At 40.9% G+C, this 19,874-nt stretch overlaps 1 protein-coding gene and 1 long non-coding RNA gene across 2 annotated transcripts in view; one reads left to right on the forward strand and one right to left on the reverse strand.

Moving 5' to 3' along the window:
• Positions 1–13,688, forward strand: part of ABCC4 (ATP binding cassette subfamily C member 4) — a gene marked incomplete at its 5' end in the record, with an annotated part of 96,940 nt that extends 83,252 nt beyond the window's left edge. The window contains 2 exons of the mRNA XM_031557820.1: positions 4,329–4,463; positions 9,407–13,688. Of these exons, the coding sequence (XP_031413680.1) occupies positions 4,329–4,463; positions 9,407–9,514 (243 nt within the window). The remainder of the gene's footprint in view (positions 1–4,328; positions 4,464–9,406) is intronic.
• A 1,825-nt stretch (positions 13,689–15,513) lies between these two features.
• Positions 15,514–18,193, reverse strand: LOC109365668. The gene is made up of 2 exons (XR_002111384.1): positions 17,701–18,193; positions 15,514–15,884 (listed from the first exon to the last, which is right to left on the reverse strand). It is a non-coding gene; the product is annotated as an uncharacterized LOC109365668 (long non-coding RNA).
• Positions 18,194–19,874: the final 1,681 nt, after the last annotated feature.

The following is a 19,874-nucleotide window of genomic DNA, read 5'->3' on the forward strand; positions in this document are numbered from 1 at the left end:
CTCAAATACCGAACCCCCCTGCCCAGAATTTGTACATAGAAATCATGGTTAATACTTGAAACTATGAGATTATGTAATGAAAGTGCTGCATAGTTTGTTTTTGAGGGGGGACTTAGGCAGAGTGGAGGTAAATAATCAGGCAGGATAGAGAGGAGGCAGAAATGGACGACCATTTTATAGCCGCCAAATCTTACATAAATTTAGTGCAACAACATTTCTGTGGCATAGGCAAATAGTCCTTCTGCTAAAGCTAACATAAACAACACATTTGAATGCCTAATACTCCCTTTTCATGTTTGCTTTTGCAGGTCAGTCTGATTCAAGTTGCTTCTTCCCTAGTTCTCTGTCTCTTTGCTGCCATATTTTAATCCTGCTCTTTCTGTGTTATTCCGTGCCTCCATGCCAAACCAAGAGCTGCTAAAAACTTTCTTGCCTTCTGGCCAGTGTGATGTTCATCCATCTGCAGATCTCACAGCTGTGATGAGCATCACTGTCCAGACTGTTGGACCCAAATTAAATTTTGGGTACAGTAGATTTAGATGGCATGAGAGGATTTTGCTCCAGAGGAGTATTGAACTTACACCCCATTTGAACATAACGTGTCTGAGTAGCGCTACTGTATGGGGAATTTGAATAGCTCTAAGTAAAGATCAGTTTCACTTCACTGTAGGAAGTGAGAGAATTTCCCTGAATAAAGCTTTTCCTGGTCACTGTCATCCAATTCTGTAAATTTCACACTGTTGGAGTTACTTTTCTGCTAGAGAAAATATGTTGAAGTTGTTAGAATCTGACCATAGAGGCAAGAACAGTGCAGGTGAAGTAAAGAGGATGCCGGTGCAAGACAGTGGAGAACCTGGCCGTGGATTACATACGATTGCCTTGGGTTTATGTTGCCATTTTGTGCTTATTTTATTTTGCTCTGAGCTGTCGAAGTATTTCACAGACAGTGAAGTTATGAGATTTTCTTTGGTTTCTAGTATATACAGCAATACTGAAATTTGTCCAAAATCTCTCTGTCTCTCAGAATCTGTATTAGAGCCTGTAATGGAATCATGAAGTCCCACGCTCCTTTGTGTGTCCTCTGTAATCAGCATGCCGATCTGATTTCACTGCCTACAAGCCTCTCTGGCATTCTGTATCTAGTTCCACTGGTACAACCACCTTGGGGTGCATCTGGGTTCGATTCAGTCATATTGTACAGTGATAAGGGTTGCATGCAAGTTGATCAGAAAATATGTGGCTAGTAAACACCAGATTCCACCTTTCCTGAATGATTAGCTTGCTTTTTGAAGTTCTAATGATTTTAATTTGGCTTGGAGTCAGTGAGTAAGCGTATGCAAAGCCTTAGCCAAAGTACCTATTTATTTATTTAAATGTTATCAGCATATATTTCTTCAAAGAAGAATACCTATCGCTTTGTCTATGCCCTTTTTAATAAACGTATAGGTATCTGAATGTTTAACTACCAAGTCAACCCGCTTAAATTCACTCCGTTGTGTCGTGGATGGCAGCACATAGGAGAAACAGTTTTTTTTTTTTCTCCCAGTTAATGTGGTTTATAGAGTATTCCTGATATATAAAAATGGTGTCTGTTCTATTTCATTCATTCTTTTTTCCGTTTCAGATTTTTAGAAAGTAGCGAGGGTTGTTTTTCCTATCGTTGTTCTGTCAGTTTTCATAACATAAGTTGGTTTTTATTCCCCAAGAAAGAATTTGAATAGCTTAAAGTTTTATTTAAAATGTGAATAGAATTCTTCTGGATACAAATCACCCTAATTATCTGTTCATCTTCTGGACTTCACTGTTTAAAACTTGTCAAGAAAAAATAAATTTCTACTTTTTCTCTCCCATGTTCTTTTGAGGAGAAGGACTGTCCATGGTTCTTTCTGATATTTGCAAAACTATTGTTAGAATTTGAACACTGCATAATGCAAAAGAAAATAAAAACCTCCAGCTTTTGTGGTAGTTGTTACTAGAGAGGGAGACACTTTTAGTGGACACAGTTTTGTTTTCTTTGTTAAGGAGTGTCTATGTAACCCAGTGCTATGCTGAAAAAAAATCACTCAAGGAGCCAGAAGTGTTCCGTGGCGCAGCACTTCATGTTAATTATTGCATAGAACTGTATGTGATAGTCCAATTTATGGCATTGTTAAGGATTCTGTCTTTACCTCTTACTGTAGAACGTAAAATGTTGTGATTACAGTTAAATGCGATAGAAGTAAGTATCCAATTTATAAAATTGAATGTCAGTATACTGTTATTGTTGGCTTGTGTTGTTTTACATTCAAATACAACGTACTGAATGGAAGCAGAAGCTCAGGACTGGGCATCTTTCCCCGGGTGCTTGGTCCCTGGTGCCCAACAACCTGGCGCAGGTACCAGCAGTGTGTAGTTTGCACATCATGCAGCCAAGCCGATTAGTTCAGCTTCCTCTTGTGTTCTGTCATTAAAGGGGTCCTGCCTGCCTGTAGGTTCTGCTGAGCTCTTGGCCATTAAGATGCTTTGTTTTAAGGAGTTGCACAGGCAAATGGTACACTTGGAAGTTTCCTCACAGGACTCTGAATTTACCTCCAATCTTACTGGAGTTCCTTCTTTTGAACATAAGTTTGCAAACTGTTTTTGTTATTTTGATGTTGTCCTCGTGGTACCTTTTATTTCTTTCTTGCCTGAAATGAACAACTCCATCTTTTTAGATTTTTTTTTTTTTTCTTACAAGTATGTACACCACAATTACAGCTTTGGTTATGAGTCCTTGAAGTCCCTCTGTTGTGGCAATATCTTTTTCAATAGTGTGTCTTGGGTAGTCAGTATGTTTTATTTATACAGGGACAAAAACATTTTCTGAACTACTTTTTCTCACATAACTTTGGGGTGGTGGTGGTTTTTTTCTTTTTGGAACTTCATTGCTCCTGCACATGGGCTGGAGTTCTGAACTTGTAAAGTGTTATCCAGTTCTCTTTCTTGAGTCAATACCATTAATCTGTAAGCCAGTTAAGTATTTGAGTGTATTGCTTTTGTCAATATTGACTTTTCCCTGCTATTGTATTTATCATTCTCTTAGGTTAGTTAGTTGTACCTGAATCTCCTCTGGTCTAGACTTACCTACATGTTTTTGTGTCATTTGCAGCTTTGTCACTTCTCTGATAACTTTCTGATGACTGCCCATATGTAGCTACCATAGAGCACTCTGATAGCTACCAGTGCCTGCCCTTCCAGCTCCCCAAACAGCAGAAATGCACTGCTTATTTCTAATGTTTGTTTTCTGTGCAAATTCTTGAGGTTTTGTCCCCTCAAATAGCTCTATTTCAAATAGCTGTTATTTCATTACACCAGACACCTTCCTGTGGAAATCCATGTGGAAATCCATATAAAAAGTTTTTTCATTTCATTCTGATACATTAAGTATTCTATCAGATTTGTGAGGTACCTTTTCATTTTACTAAAATAGTGATAAACAAATTCTTCCTGTGATCTGTGTGTCTTCTAGTTGTGTTTTATTCAGTTTTGTCTAAATTGTTTTCCTGGAGACATATATATATGCTGGTTCCTTGAAAGATTATAAGTTCTTCAAAATGTAAGTGTAGTATTTGCTACCACGCAGTCCTGAAGTAGTCAACTTGCATGAGAATATTTTCTTACAGGCTCAAGCAACCTATTCTTAATTTCTTCTGATGTTTTTGTCTGTATGTATCCTCTGCAGCTTGCTAACTTAATGCTTTTTTAATTTCTCCTTTCTATTTTTCCTTCTCCCCTCCTTTCTTTGTTGCCTATGTCCCTGGTGGCATCTCATCTTTTTTATGTAGAAAGAATAGGTTCGGGGTAAGTATCTTTCTAATATGTAGTTGGCAAAAACTGATGCAAGAAATTGTTTATCTTTTCTGCAACACCCTCATTTTCTTTAATTACATCTTCACCTCCTCTAATCCAAAAGACCTACTTATTCTCCCCTAACCGTCTTGGTGGTTATTGCGTGGTTTATACCTACAGCTGTTTACTTCAGAGCCCATTTCAGGTCTCTTTGTTTCGTTCTTACACAATGAATCTTATAATCTGCTTTGTTGGCTTCACAAACATTGTATTTCCATATTCTGCATAACTTTGCATTGGATTGCTATAGGTGGAATGGCTGTAGGGCACTCTAAAATTGTACAACAGGTCTATAAACTAAAGAAGTGTTATGCTTGTTTGAAGAAGACATAATATTTCATTTTCAGAATGCAAAGTTCATCTTAGCACTTGAAATGGATACATTCTCCCTTTGCTTACGGACTTGAACATTTGTTTTTGAATTTCTTATGTTAATAAGTTGATTTCTGCTGATTTAACAGGTTTTAGATGCAGGAAGACTAAAAGAATATGGCGAGCCTTACATTTTGCTGCAAGAAAAGGACGGCTTGTTTTACAAAATGGTGCAACAAGTGGGCAAGACAGAAGCAGCTTCTCTGATTGAAACAGCAAAACGGGTAATTTTATAATTACAATTCAGTTTGTCTCTGCACTTGGTTTATCACAAGTTAGCATATTCAAGGTTATAGTAGGCATTCCCCTAAAGGTCAGAATCTGTTGACTTTGTAAGGCTAAACCCTCATTTTCACTGATTTTTTTTTAGTGGTTACACACAGGCTTCCAAATGATAGGTGTATTTATGTACTCCGAGTTGAAAGAGTGTGTTTCTTGCATCTTTCTGGATGTACTCGCAATGATAAGTGTAAATAATATATGACATACTCACCTGTGCTGGGCACGTGTCGTGCAAAAACTCTCTTTAAAAACGTATAAAGGCTGCAGAGTCCAGCATTTACTTCTCCTGTATTTTCTAAAAGGCCCAACCAGTGTTAGTGTGAGGTTCAGTACTAGTTCATTAAATTATGATCGCTGGGAGTGCTATCACAGTTTTATTTCTCTTACTTCGTTCTTTTACCTTTGCTTTGTTCTGCAGATAGGATGAATCGCACTCAATTAAAAAACAGCTGTTGAATGTTTTGTTGCCTCCTTGTTCCATACGAGGCTCTGTGCCTGATTTACTGCTTACTATTCAAATCCTACTCTTGAGTGTAGCATTATTAATGTAATTGGGAGCATTCCTCTGGCAATCAAAGTGTTTAAGAAACATCAATGGATTAATTTTCATAATATGCCTCTGAGGTGAGGCTATATCATCTGCACTTTTCAGATGGAAAGCTAAAGCTGAGATAAGAAGATAAAAAGAAATGACCTTTGATTAAGGAACTCATTTTGACTAGCTTTTGGCGTGCTTTCTCTTTTTTTTGTGATAATTCAGCACACAGGACGTCCAAAGCCAGCGTGTATTTTTCATATTGCAAATGAAGTTTCAGCACTGCTGCAGCTGAGACTTGCAGTGCTTGGTCTGGGAGCAATTTGATTATCTTCACACAACTTTAAGTGTGCAAGTAAGGCACTGATATTAGGGATGTAGCATCCTAAGAGACTTTCCACACGAGAGGACAAGGTCTTATCTCTGTCCTCTATGCTTTCTTCTCCTCAAGTTGGTTGGTGTGCGGATCGTAAGGGGGACGCAAATTGCAAACTATTTCCTGGGGGGAAAGGAGAGCACTAGGCAGGGAGCAACTGATAAAGACAGCAAACAAAGTGACAGGTGTCTGCCTGCTTCCTAGCAAGAATAGCCGCATTTCTGGAAAGTTGGAAAAACAAATAATTGTGCAGTCAGGGACACTGGATGCTCATGTATTGCAGCTGTTTCAGTGGGCATTTTGAAGCATAGGGAAGAGCTTTTCGTGTCTGTGCATACTTAGGTTTGTTGTTGGTTGTTGTTTTTTTTTTGTTATACCAACTAAACCTCTTTTTTGGATTTTTTTTTAGAAGAGTTTTTAACATGAAGACTTTGCAGCATATAAATTTAGGTGTGGCACTGATTGCAGAACTGAGGAAATGGCTTTGTCAGCTGCTGCAAAGTAGCTTCTCACATTTTATTACTAAATGTAATGGTTTAGACATGTTTTTGGTGGTTTTTTTTTGCGACACGTGTATGACGATCTGAAGATTATATAAATGATGTTTAAAAGAATTGATTCTAATTGATGAGACCAGTATTTGTCTGGGCAGGCTTCCTGGGACTTAATCCCTGGGATGGCGAGGGGTGGCTGTCCTGCTATCACCTACAGAGATTCAGCCATGTCATGCTGTCTCTCCTTCCTTCTTTGCAGCCCTCCTCAGTTGCACAATTGCATTAAAAGATAAATATAAATGTATAAAAATAATTGCCTGATGTTACTTGCCCATATAGTCATCTGCAGTTACCACATCAATGTTATGTGATTTTGTACAGGAAGGGAAGAGATCCAGGAACCGGTCTCTGCTGAAATGTGGTTTGATGAAAAAGTTTGCTAACTCCCAGGCTAGAAGGCAGATACAAGCTTTAGCATCTGCCAAGAATGCAAAGCATGGTGCTTATCCACACTCAGCCCAAAAAATGGGAATCGAGAGACTATATCTCCAGTCAGCAGCTACTCAGAAGCACAGTTACAGTACTTTCTGTTTAAAGGACTTGGGCATTAATTCAAGGTTTTTGTTATTGCTGTCCCTTGTGTTTCATGCATACTTTCAGAGAAGTTGCTTAGTTAGAGGAGCTGATTCTAGGGGCCGTTCATTTTGCGCAAGTGTGTCGGTTGCACATATTGCTGCTGGTCTCATACATTCTCCTGTGGTTACCAAGAACTGTTTTTATGAAGGATTGCTTTTTGCTGTTGTTGAAAAACAGCACACTGCACATAAAAGGAAATGGTAATATAGCATATACACAGACTTTTCAAAAGGTGTTACAGTGGGTTACTAAGTGAAATGGTTTGGAATGTGGCCATGCTTTGGCAATGATCGTTTGATTTATTGTGCTTTGGACCCAAATCTTGAGCAGAGCAAATTAGTACCAAGAGCTTTTCTTTCAGTAAGGTGAGATTTTCAATCAGTTTTCTGGAAAAGTATGGCTCTTGCATATATTCCTTAGGTGCAAACAAAGAGGGATTACGCACCTTACGTCGGAAGACTTAACTTGGGACATCTTTGAAAGAAACACGATTATCTGGGGGAAAAAAAAGATATATATTGGTTATCTTAGCTAAACATTGAAAGATTAAACTATTCAGGATCACCATGCCTGCTGAAAACTTAGCTCAAGCTTCTCAGTGGACCCAGGTTTGCTCCCTGTATGTCTCTTTTGGTCACCCCATATCCTGTATTTTTGTGCAAGTGTGAAAGAATGCAATGCAGGCACAGCTCAGATGGAGGCTGCAGTCTGTGAGCCTGACTGCAGTGGAGTTGGCATCATTTGTCTTTGTTCAAAAAGCTTATTAGGAGAAAATCCTGTGGGTAGGTAAGAAATGAAATAGTTAAAAGAATTATTTTTTTTTTATAGTGTGTTCAGCTTTTTAGATAATTTAAAAAAAAAAAGCCTCAGAGTGTTCTTCATGCTGTTGTCGGCGCTCGGAGAAGCTTTTCTATAAGAGTAGGACTGTTCTTCTGTCAATCAATTTTTGAGTACTTTGAGGGAAGAGTGAGGGTGATTTTATTTTAGAGCTACGACAGATGTGTAAATATTAAAAGAGGTGTTATCTCACCTCCATGATTACTCATCAGAGGGTTGCAGCTCTGTTGGCTGTGGAAAAAGCTTGTGTAAAGACTTGGGCATTTAGTATCTTGAGGGATTGGGCTCAGGGGAAGAATCGCAATGAGACAGTTGAAAAGCAGCTGCCATTTCATTAGGTCTCTAGTAATGTGCCAAGGTTTTCTATTAACTTTGAAAAAAATTCACACTCAGAAGCTTCATTTAAAAAGTATGCCAGAGTTTTGTGTTTCCAACCAGGAACAGGATGGGAGCGCAGCGCTTGGGCTGGGGCTGCACACACTGTGTGTGTGGCTCCTGATTAACTTTCTGCTGCTGAATCCGATCGGGGCTGGTTACTGAGGAATGCCTCTTAGCAGCCTCCCAGTTGGTTCAAATCAAACCTTAATATTCTCTGCAAAGAGATATTGTCTGAAGATATGTATATCCTGCGTTGGTGCGCGTACACAAAAGACGACAGTGGTATTTACAGGAATGTTTCCATAGAATGACTATTTTCCTTTTATACCCCATGTCTTATACATGTATTCGTATATACGAAAGGGACATTATTATCAAACACACCAAACTTTGCTGACAACACTCTGAAACGTAAATTGGAGAAATATTTCATAAGCTGTAGTCGGGGCAGTGTTGACTATGAGACCTAACTCGTGACACGTGTCAGGCTCAGAAAGATAGTGCATTTTCTGTTTTTGAAGACTCAAACAAAACTTTTCACATTCTTCTTTGGAAAAAAAAATGCATTTGAAGTCCTTTTTCACCCAAACACATTTTTAGATAAGAGCACACAAGTCTTGACATTATTTCATTTTGTTATGCGCATCTGTCAAGGAACAGAGATATGATACAGCTACTAAAAACTGATGATTGTGGAACAGTGAAACTTGACAGCATTTCATTTCCTTTATGTTCTGATTATACATTTATCAGGAAACCTGTATCTCTTCTAGTTCAGCTAGAAATTGGTAGAATTCAAGAACTCAAAGGCTTGGCAAAGAACTGTCCTATTATTTGGTATCATCTTACATTTTAGAGAAGTTGCTTGGTTGAGTCATTGTTAAAGCTTTTGCTTCTTCTTTTCATTATTGTGGTTCGCTATCCAGAGATCACATTTCTATAGGCCCTATAACTGCTCTGCAGCACAAATTAAACGCTGGGATATTTCATATATATACCTCGACGTTTCAATGGTTGTCAATCACAGTTTGTAAAATACAGGGATTACAACCTGATATTAACATCCAAATCCATTGTGTTCATTTTATGTGTGAAAATGAGAAACCCTTGTGCAGACGCAAGATTTCACAGTTTCTTTGTCATCCTGTTTTTAATTTATCTCCGTGTTTTGAGCTAGTAAAATGATTTTACTTATCAATTTAATGTAAAGTGATAATATATATCTGTTTATCTGAATCACCAGAATTTCAGCGGACCTACAGGTTGTGTGGGGTTTTTCTCAGACTTTGTTACAATCTAAGATCATGGGTAATTTTACTAATTTTTCAGTGCCATAGAACCATTGAGTGGCCTGGATTGAAAAGGACCACAATGATCACCTAGTTTCAACCCCCCTGCTATGTGCAGAGCCGCCAACCACCAGACCAGGCTGCCCAGAGCCACATCCAGCCTGGCCTTGAATGCCTCCAGGGATGGGGCATACTATTACTGAAGATCCCCAACCTGAAATTTCTCTTTGGATTCTTTAGGGGCACGCATTTATTTGTTCTCTGTATATCTCTAGAATTGTATTTTGAGCTAAAAGGCGTTTAATGTAAAATGACATACAGAATCTGATATTTTCCCTAGGTTTACTTCAAGAAGAATTACCCTGAAGTTGTTCAAAATGGTCAGCTTACCACAGACTCCTCGCTGGATCCTTCCTCAGGATTATGCGTAACTGAAACTGCACTGTGATTCCTCATAGCCACAATTTTTTTCCACAGAATATAAACCTGAGAGCATCCAAACAATCGATGTTCACAAGTGTCAACAGGAGAGGAAAAGGAGGGGACGATTCTTTGCACTGGACATCCTTTCTATTTAATACTGAGAAGAAAAGTTTTACTATCCCTGTTTCTTTAATTTCAGTGCAATATTTTTTTTTCCTTTCCAACTAATTATTTTTGTATTGCTAAGGAAATTAGGCAGACTCAGTTCTTATTTGAAAGTTATGTGGTAGAGATCTCTGTTATTTAAACAGGTGCAGGACACCTAACAGATCTAGGGTGCATCTTTGGAATTTATTAAAGAAAGATTGGAGTGTGTCCCTTTTCTCAGTTGGAGATACTTTGAGAGCAAGCAACACCAAATTTTTTTTAGTGTCACCATACCTCCACAGCTGTGTCTAAACAGCAGGTTTGGTTGTATACAACTTAGCTTCTAACACAGGTGTCTCTCTACCTGTCACAGGTATCTATGCAGGTGGTAGAAAAAAAAAAAGAATTAAAAGCCAAAAACACTTCCTTTTTTGATAGCAAAAAGTACTATATACTTAGATTTTTTTTATATAATTCAAGTAATGCTGTTCAAGATGAATGTAAATGTAAGTTTTATTTTGCTGAAATCCAGATGCTGAAAAATCAATCTCAGTCTTCTGTACTTTAGAAGAGAACATTTGCACTGAAGAAATATTTAAATAATTTAACATACATTCCTCTTTTTATCCAGGTTATCAGAGAAAAAAAAAAAGTATTAAAATAACTTGAGGAAATCTTTGAATGACATGTCATTATACCTAAATAGCACGTAGTACAAAGTTATCTTCAACACACCACATTGAAATGTATACGTTATTTGCATTTATTGTGCCTTAATATTTGTGCCTTCAAGCCAAAGCTATAACTGCAGGGTACACAACAAATTCATTAAATATATGTTAAAAATATCTAGCCTTAATATATTTAAAGTTTTGCATCAAGGATTCTGTTGAACTTGTGCTGTTTGAAGTTACCATACTGCTGGAGTAGGTAGGGAAGTGCAACCCTTAGGTTTGAATGGCTGTTGCTGGTACTGAGGAGATTGCAGTGAGAGAGAGATTCTTTATTTGTACACCATGTCCTGATTCAGCAAAGCACTTCAGTGTAAAGGCACTATTCCTGTGGTTTAAAAAGTCAGGCAAGTGCTCTTCTGCTTCAGAGCTTTTTTGTCTTCAGTGAGATACCTACCCTTTGAGGTCCAGTACAGAATAAATCTGTTGAAATTATTGTCTGAAGTGACAGAAGGCACTAAAAAACAACTCTTCAGGATACACAGAACACTGTGCTTTTTAGAAAAAGAAAAATAATAAAAAAAAGATGCCTGCTATTACCTTGGTAAGCTAAATATTGCTTACCCAATGTTCCCCCAATAGTCGAAAATTAAGGTGAACACAAATGTTTCTCATTTCAAGTCATTTTTCCAGCAAGTAAGTTGCTGAAATACAGGATTGTTGCTTCTCCTTGTTGAGAAGCAAACTGAGGCCAAAGCCTGTGCCTGAGGACAGGGCTCATCCAGGAGAGCTTTGTCCTGTGCAGAAGTTGGTGGTGAGAGGCAGAACCTTCTTTCCCTGCTGCCTGCACCCCCACCAGTTGGCTAATCTGGTGGATGGGAGGAAAAGACACGCGCTGGGTGTTTGATTTGCTGGCAGCATCCTCCTGTACTGTTAGCAGGAAGGTACACAACAAAGCACTCTTGCCCTTAGCTTTCTTTTGGCAGTCTCCAACACTTCTGTGGGGTGTAGCTCACTATTGCAAGTGTCTCTGTGATAAGTGGAACTGAACTTCATGTGGGTTTTGTCCTTTGTCTGGTGTTAAATACAAGGCAGTCAGGGATGACTACGTGTCCCCAAAGCAAAGTGGCACAGATTGGCTCATGTAAGCAGCAAGCTGATAGCTAATCCTTCTCAGAGCGCACCAGCCACAGCCTCTTTTCTGGATCACTTTGCCTCCTATGTACCTAGCACACAAAACACTAATGTGTTTTGTTTTGTTTCTTTTCAATTCAAGTGGTCTCAAATAAGGATAGGGCTATTCTGCAGCTCAGCAGAATGTATTGCAGAGCTATGTGAAGATGTAGAGAAGTGTTTGAGGATGTAAAGTCATATGGGATAATGCTGGGGGATTGTGTAGCATGGAGAAAGCTCAGCCTTGCACGGTCTTTCTTGTCTGTAACTGCCTTTTGGAAGCGGTCCATGGCATAAACCATGTCCAAGCTCTGCTCAGCCTTTATCATAGAGAGATCCAGCTGGAGTGCTCCAAAACAGAGCCAGAGTGAGCTGACTGTGACAGTGCAGACAGCTAGCAGGGACTGGAGCTTGAGCTCATGCGTTTCCCTTTTTTATTCAGTAGTTTGGGCAGATGCACAGAGTCTACCCATGCTTTGCAATATTGAATTATTTTGCTTTCTAAATAGTTCATACAAGAAAATAAGTGTGATGTATAATACACTGAGACTTTTAAATGCTCTGAGAGAACAGTATGTTTTCGTGGCTGTATATTTTGTTTATATTTTTTTTAAATGGAAATCAAGGAGATCTATAAACTGAGGGTATAATTACAGTTTTAATTCATTTCAGCTCTGAAATGAAACTATGGTAAGTTGTATTTCAGAGCTGAGCTCCAAGATGCTGACTGCAGCCCACTCACTGGTATGAGACCCTGACAAATTCAGCTATCGGTCTACAAGGCAGAGTTAATTTGATCCTGCAGCTTTTTGAACGTGCACAAAAATGCTAGGTATCTCAAAATGCAGATCCTGCTTTTTCACATGTTTTGACAGGATACGACTATCTGTAGGTATCAGAAATCAAATATTTAAAGAATCACACTTGAAAACCATACACGACTGAATAGATCAACAGATAGTGAGCCATTTGTACCTGTCGTTGCCATGATATCCACCTTTTTAGTTTAGAGTAATAAATATATTTCAGTCAGGAAGTTGTTTCTTTAGATTATTTTGTTGCTTGTTGTTGAGAGTTGTTGTGAGTAGTTTAGGTGACTGTTGGTTAAGATGGACACGCCTATTTAATTTTAGGTGGGTGACAAAGTGCATCGTGCCTGAAATTCGAGGATAAGAGAGGACTTCCTTTTGAACGTCATGGTCTGTTGTATGTACAACCATGTGTTTTGTGTTTCCTTCTAAAGAAAAGTTCAAATAGTTCTAAATTTCCACTTTGAAAATGTTTGTGTTTGGAGAAATGTTTGGAGATAGTAAAGCTGCTTATTTCAAGCTACATTCCTTCATGGGGATCTTGGAAAAAGAACTCAGTCTTCAACATTATTAAAGCCTTTAAAATGTTTCTTCACCATAAGGTGCCTTAAGGTATTCCAGAGTCTAATAGACAATTCTGTGCAGAAATACTGCACATCATCAGTTGTGGGACTATTGTTTGGTTCAAAAGTCTGGGAACAGCCTCTACTTAAGATCAAAAGAACTGCTCCTCAGACGTTCATTTTGGTATCTCTTTGCTTTACCCGTCCTTGAAAGACCACTGGGAGAGTCAAAGCCAACATGGTTCTCGATAATAGGTTATTTCTAATTTTGCTTAGGTTAAGGGCAAAATTCTGCTCCGTGAGTTGAACCACAGTTCACTTGCCAGATAGTTTTAGTCTTCTGTGATATCACTCATGCTCCTCTTTGGAAGAGGGAGGACCTCCTTCTGACCAAGATTAGCAGTGCTGGTTGATAAAGTGATACTGACGGTTTCTTTTAACCTTCCCAGTACACATTTGAAAATAAGGTGGTGGAAAGAACGAGGAGACAAAAGATCTAAGTGGTATAGAAATTTCAGTGAAAATGCTGCTTTTTGTGTTAATCCGACCCTTCCAAATGTCTCACCTTGAAGTTTGAGGGGGAAAGGGGAAGATACTGACATCACTTACATCCTGTAATGATGACGAGCTTCTGACACATCAGCCGAAGAATGTGGCTTTCTCTATGTTTCACATTGTGTAACATCGCACTGCTTTTTCATCATTTTAACCCTGTTTCTGTTTTGTTTTGGTTTTTACATTTGTGTAACAATTTGATTCTGTTATTTCTGTGGAATGATTTCTTTTGTCGACATCCACAACAGCTTCTGTCGTACAATAAAATGTGTTTCTCAGAAGTGTGCTGAATTCTGTCATAATTGTGAATGTATGGGTGAAGGCAGAAGTGCAGGGCTGAGCACGGTACAGGTCATGCCCGAAAGCTCCAAACACCTCTTTGTAGCACTGCCAACTCCAAGGGCTGAAAATCCTCCATTATGAGGATAACACAGAATACTACATCTCAGCTCATTTTTACCATTCTTCTGCTGTCTGAGATCTCGCAGGTCACATTTTCAAGCTTTTTGCCTCAATGGCAGGAACTAAAAAGTAATTCAAATAGATTTCCAAAAATCATTATATGACTTGAAGGCAGAACCACTGCAGCTGCAAATGTACGGATCAGATATGGTCTCTGCCTCGAACAGCTCACAAGCTAAATGGACTGGATAAAGCTAATGGACACAGAAGAGAATGGATTAACAGCAAAACTCCAAAATTTGGTGTCGTCTCTCAATCCTGTGCTTTTCTCTGATGAGTTTGTTACTTAATTCAACAAGACTCTGAAACTGCTCATTTCTGAAAACTGCTCAAAGTTTCTCCCTGTCTGCCGACTTTCTCAAGAAGTTAAATCTGTGATTTGGGATATGAGTTTTTAGTACAAGTTGGATTATGCATTTATCACTCATCTCCCAGGTTAGCAAGTTTTAGGACTGATAAAATGGAAATGGTCACCTGTCCTTTTTTAACAGGATGCTGGAGCGTGTATTCAAAATTTATGTTTCTACCAAAAGTCTGCAGTGCAACTGCAATGCAGCTATCTTAACTTGATATATAAGTGAGTTTATCTTAGCTTGTCCCAGCACAGCAGATGCTTGTGGAATGTACAGTGTCCTGGAGCATGTGCTTACCAAATTTTTGTGCTGCTGTTGTTAATGTAACATTGTCGAGATGAGGTAGAACTGTGTCATCTGCCTGAAAGAGAGCTGCTGGTAAATAGCAAAATCAAAGTTTTATGAACTTGACCACAGAAGATGCACGAATATCACCAACTCAGCAAATCAAGCTGTTTCACTGATGTTGAGCAATATAATATATAAAAACATTAGGCCACATTCTGTTCTCGGAAATCAGATTTCTGCTGTTTCATATCATAGAATGAATCATGTCATAGAATGGCCTGGGTTGAAAAGGACCACAATGATCATCTAGTTTCAACTCCCCTGCTATGTGCAGGTTGCCAACCACCAGACCAGGCTGTCCAGAGCCACATCCAGCCTGGCCTTAAATGTCTTCAGGGATGGGGCATCCACAGCCTCTCTAGGCAACCTGTACCAGTGTGTCACCACCCTCTGTGTGAAAAACTTCCTCCTAATATCCAAACTAAACTTCCCATGTCTTAGTTTAAGACCATTCCCCCTTGTCCTATCACTATCCATATAGTTTTGCACACCGGTTTGGCCATTTTGAGATTCCCTCTGGGCCTTGGTCACAGATTCAACACGTGCTCAGAAGTACAACAGCTTGAGCAAAAAACAGGAGGTAGCCCCTGTGGCACTCAGGAGCCACTTGGATCACACCTTGTGTGCTTCACATGCTGCTGAGCTAACAGCTGCACGAGAGTTGCTCTCCCTCTCTCCTTGTTATCCTGGTTATTCAGGGTACAGACTCAGGAACCAAGAAATGGGGACTGCAGGCTTTGTTTGAGCCTCCTGAGTCTTTCAGGTTTCTGCATCTCCAAAGCATAATCCCCAGGGTGGTTTTGGCAGGGATATTCACCAGAATTAAATGAAGTGGGTCAGTAACGTGGTAGTTCAGGTGGCAAAGAGAATAAACAAAAGCTGGGACTGGATGTGGGGGGTAATGTTTCTTCTGGAAAAAGGAAATCCCAGGTTGTATTTCCAGTTCCAGGGTGTATTTCTGCATTTTATTCCGTGACTATTTGTGGAAATTGCACAAGCACCTGGAGGAGCTGGGGAACTCTGCTCCAGAGCCCCTGTTCTGTACTTGGGGTCTCACCATGCAGCAGGATCAGCTTGCTCTCACCACCCACCAGGCCGAGGCTCCAGCTCCCGCAGCTCACAGCCTGTTGTTTCAGACTTGGTGCTTGAGGAGTTTGGCTGCTCCACAAAAGGAAACACTCTTCTTCTGCCTCCCCAAGGACACTCTTGCCCTCAGCTCTGTGACTGTGGATGTCTGCTCTGGACAGGCTGCTTGCTGTACCCAGCAGTTCCTGCTGCAGCTGCTCCTTACGCAACATCCAACCGTGAGTCTCCCTGAAGACCAAGGTTTTCTTTATTAATCAATAAAGTTCCTAGCAAAAGAGCTCTTCTATCTGAAGTCTATGCACTGACTGTATCCAGAGAATAACCTATCGGTTTACAAAGTCTAAATGGCAGCACTGCAGCCAAGTACATCACTTAAGCACTCTCACATACGGATTTGATGTCTGAGGTATGGCTTTGGATCACGTCAAGACTCACGAGACTTACAAAGGAAATACGGCTTTTTGAGGGTTTCTTAGAGTTGCTATGGGAAATTAAGGGAGGAAAAATTGATCCTTTTGTTTAATTTCATAAAGTTTTATATTTTGCAGTTCAGTCACAGATAGCAAATAGAGTAGGGACTTATTCTGAGAAGAGCATGAAGAGAGCAAGTCTTGCTGGTGTTCTCACCAACTGACATTCTTCTCAGAGCTCTGTATTTTGCAGAAAAGCACCGTAATTAACTTTTTTAGCATTAAATTGAATTGGATGGGAAATGCAGCCCAAGAATTATTTGTCAAAGTTTCACTGTCAACAAGAGGAGCTTGCTCTTGAAAATTACAAGCCCAGATTTTGTTTTTAACATAAATGCCAGGCATGAATAGGGTGAGTGAGCGCCGTACAACTTTCTTTTGGAAACACTGCCAGGATAGCAAAAAAGAGGATTTCTCCCCCACCTCCCTGCCAGGCCGAGAGATTAGCTAGATTTTTGTTTGTTCTGTACTGGCAAGAAGGCCACATTGTACCATGAGTATGCAGCACTCTGTGCTTTGGTTGATTTAACATGTATGCACTTTTGCAGAGTAGCGATTTCCTCAAGCGGAGTTATGCAAGTAATTCACCGTGAGGCATTCATGCAGTGATTAAGTAAGTCCCTCTTCCCACAACCAGGTCATCTCCTGACAATCATTGCTTTTCTCTTTTTTTGCTTTTTTTTTTTTTTCCAGTTACTCAACAAATCCTTTTGCAATTACTTTTAAGCATTCTGTGTAGAGAGTGAATTTATGCACGTGGTTAATGCTTACTGATGTTTGAGTAATATTCATAATAGATCAGAGAAGCTGCACGGTGTTGTCTCTGCGTCAGTGGGTGTAAATGTCCATACCTGTGAATTTAAAACTCTGTTTTCGTTTGTTTTTGGGCATGCACGTGTGTGTTCCTTTCTGCGCATATTCATGTCGGTAAAGCTAGCTGTACTTGAATGGCGTGTCACGTCATGCAGGCACCGCAGCACAGCAGGGAAGCGAATCTGCATTTTTTAAATAGTTTTATGGAAAAGTCTCTGCTTCCATTCCTGGCAGCAAACGACAGAGACGATCACAGCCTCCAGAGAACGTGAAGGCGCTCTGACACTGGGACGCAGAGCATGGTGGGTTGCCTGCGATCTGTGGAACAGGGCTTGTTTGGGAAGCACGGGGCTTTGAAGGAGCCTCTCTGCACTGCATATACCTGCATCGGGTCCTTAGACACCTGTGTGCTTCTAATGATGCTGTAAAAAAGTTGTGCAGAGCCCATTCCCATCACCGAAAATGAAAAATTAAAGGCTCGGCGTTGCTGGTGAGCGGGTGCAGATGGCTGCCCTGTTGTAGGCCTGGGGAGATGCCTGGCTGAGGCATGCTGCCCTCAGTGGTATCCTCACCAGTGTGTGTACCATGTTGAGCCCCCTGCCAACTGTGGGGCTCATCTAGGGGGAGCAGAAGCCCCTAAATGAGAGACATTGCTGAGGACAGCTCTGAGGGCATAATGGAGCCATGGAGCACAGGCCCAGGCTGAGCGCTGAGGTGACAGCTTTGTGCCATGAGGAAGGTGCAGCAGCTGCACTTCTTACCTGGACCTCTAATGGGCCGGTTAATTGGGGATTCCTGAGCTGCAGTGTAATGGATGCGAGTGCAGCGATTACTTAACAGAGAGACGTGTAGATCTCGGGGAGATGGCTTTGCTGGGTTGCCAGAAGTAATGGCAACAAACCAGTTGGAGCTGCTGATGCTGTTGTCACGGCTTTACCAGAAAGGCTGCTTTTCCCTCCAGCTTTTTTTTTTTTCTTCTCAAGAGGCGATGAGCCTTTCCCTGGAACTGCTATTGAGGCAAACTTCTATCACGTATTAATATGCGTAATGTGCTGCTTTGTGGCTGCTTGCTGGGGAGAGCTGCCAGGCTCACACAACGCCCAGGCTCTGTTACTGTAACTGTGGCTACTGTTGTTGGTAGCTGTTCCGGGCTTTCATTTGCCCATCCTGAGGGGACTGTAATAAAGACTGACCCCTGCTGTTAAATTGTTTGCATAATTCCTTCCTTTATTTTCCTTTTTTTCTTTTTTCTTTTTCTTTTTCTTTCTTTCTTTTTCTTTTTTTTTTTTTCTTGACTGAGAAAGTTGATCTTACACTGGGAGAAATACCAGCCCTGTGAAAGTTTTAACACCTAATCGTATCATAGATGAAGGAGGCATGCAGCTTCCTTACAGCTGAGTGTGTTCCTTGTCTCTAATCCATTGCCTTGAAGTTTAGGGAAGAGATGGGTTTCCCACATTGATTTATCTGGACTGTGCTTAATCCTGAATTTTGGAGAGGAGTTGATTTATTGTCCAGCATCAGGGAGGGGACATTAATTCCCCGCCTGCCACCCAGCATGCCCACTTGGAAAGAAAAAAGCCTCCTCTGCTGTAGGTAGGATCAAAACCAATGCGAATAAGCTGAACTGAAGTGCATGTGTCCAGGCAGCTCTTCTGGAAAACTCAACTTTTCTTCCACTTAACCCTGCTGTTGCCTGGAAACTCTAGAAATACCTTACTTTTTACCCTAGAGCTTACCCAGGTCTGGAGAGCCACACTTAGCTTCTCCAGAGCTGACAAGACTGGGCTGTGTGGTGCCTTAATCTCACCTAAGCCTCTCTGCATGGAGAAACCATGGAGAAACTTTGTGGAGGGGCTTGGTGGGCCCCAGTAGCCACGCTTAGAGCCTCTGCATGCAAAGCAGTGTCTGTTCCATCTATGTAGACACACACAGGTGCACACCTGCAAAGCAAAGGGGAAAGGGGATGAGGAGGGTCCCAAAACCTTCACACAGCCTGGGGCAGAGGAAGCACTCAGCCTGTGAACCTGGCCCTCTCTGGACTGCAGGACTTTGAGCCTGTATTTACTGCCTCTTGCCATCAGGATGAAAGGTGCCCTGGGTGCCTGGGAAGGAAGACACATTCCCCACTTGGATGCCCTTACTAAACATCCTTCCTAGAAACATGGTGCAAAAGAGAGAAGAGAAAGTTGGAGGCCATGTGCACTAATCTAGGAGGCGAAGTGTGTGACTGTGCCTGCAGTTAGCACACAAGAGTCTTTGGATAGCAAAAGTCAGGGGAGTAGGAGTGAGCCCAGGCCTTCCCACTCCCTGCTGACTGACCTCAATACAAGGTTTCAGAGTCAAGCACAGGCTCCCTCACACTCCCCCCCCTCCCTCCCGGCCTCATGAGTCTTTAAATTCCTCGCTGCAGAGTGGAGCAGTTTCAAAGCGGGGGTGGAGGATCCTCCACCCAAGGTAGCCTCCAGCATGGTGGTTAGGGCACTCTCATGGGATGTGGGAGACATGGGTTTGAACCCCTCAGGCTGAGGCGGGAAAGGAACCCAGGCCTCCCACTTCCTCAGCATATACTTTGAATACCAAGGCATTATATAATAAAAGCTATCACCACCTTTTCTTCTTCCTGCTTTGTTTTTAAAAGACTGATCTGTGTGGAGTCTTTTGAAAGAAAGGGCGTAGGTACCAATCTCCAGGAGAAGATTTCAGACAATAGATCCCAAGCAGACAGGATTGCCTCACTCCAGCCTCAAGGAGCTTTTAGCGCAAGAGAGAATTGCAGATACACCCCTGTCCTCCACTTTTCCTAGTGCTTGAATGTAAGCAGCTGCGTGCTCCCTTCAGGAAGGTCCCACTATATTCTGCCAACTCCTTTAGGTTCAACACCAAAGCAACCAATCTCCACCATGAACTATGCAGGGAGACTGAGTGCAGCTCA

Source organism: Meleagris gallopavo, chromosome 1 (assembly GCF_000146605.3).
Source record: "Meleagris gallopavo isolate NT-WF06-2002-E0010 breed Aviagen turkey brand Nicholas breeding stock chromosome 1, Turkey_5.1, whole genome shotgun sequence".
NCBI classification, from domain to species: Eukaryota; Metazoa; Chordata; class Aves; order Galliformes; family Phasianidae; genus Meleagris; species Meleagris gallopavo.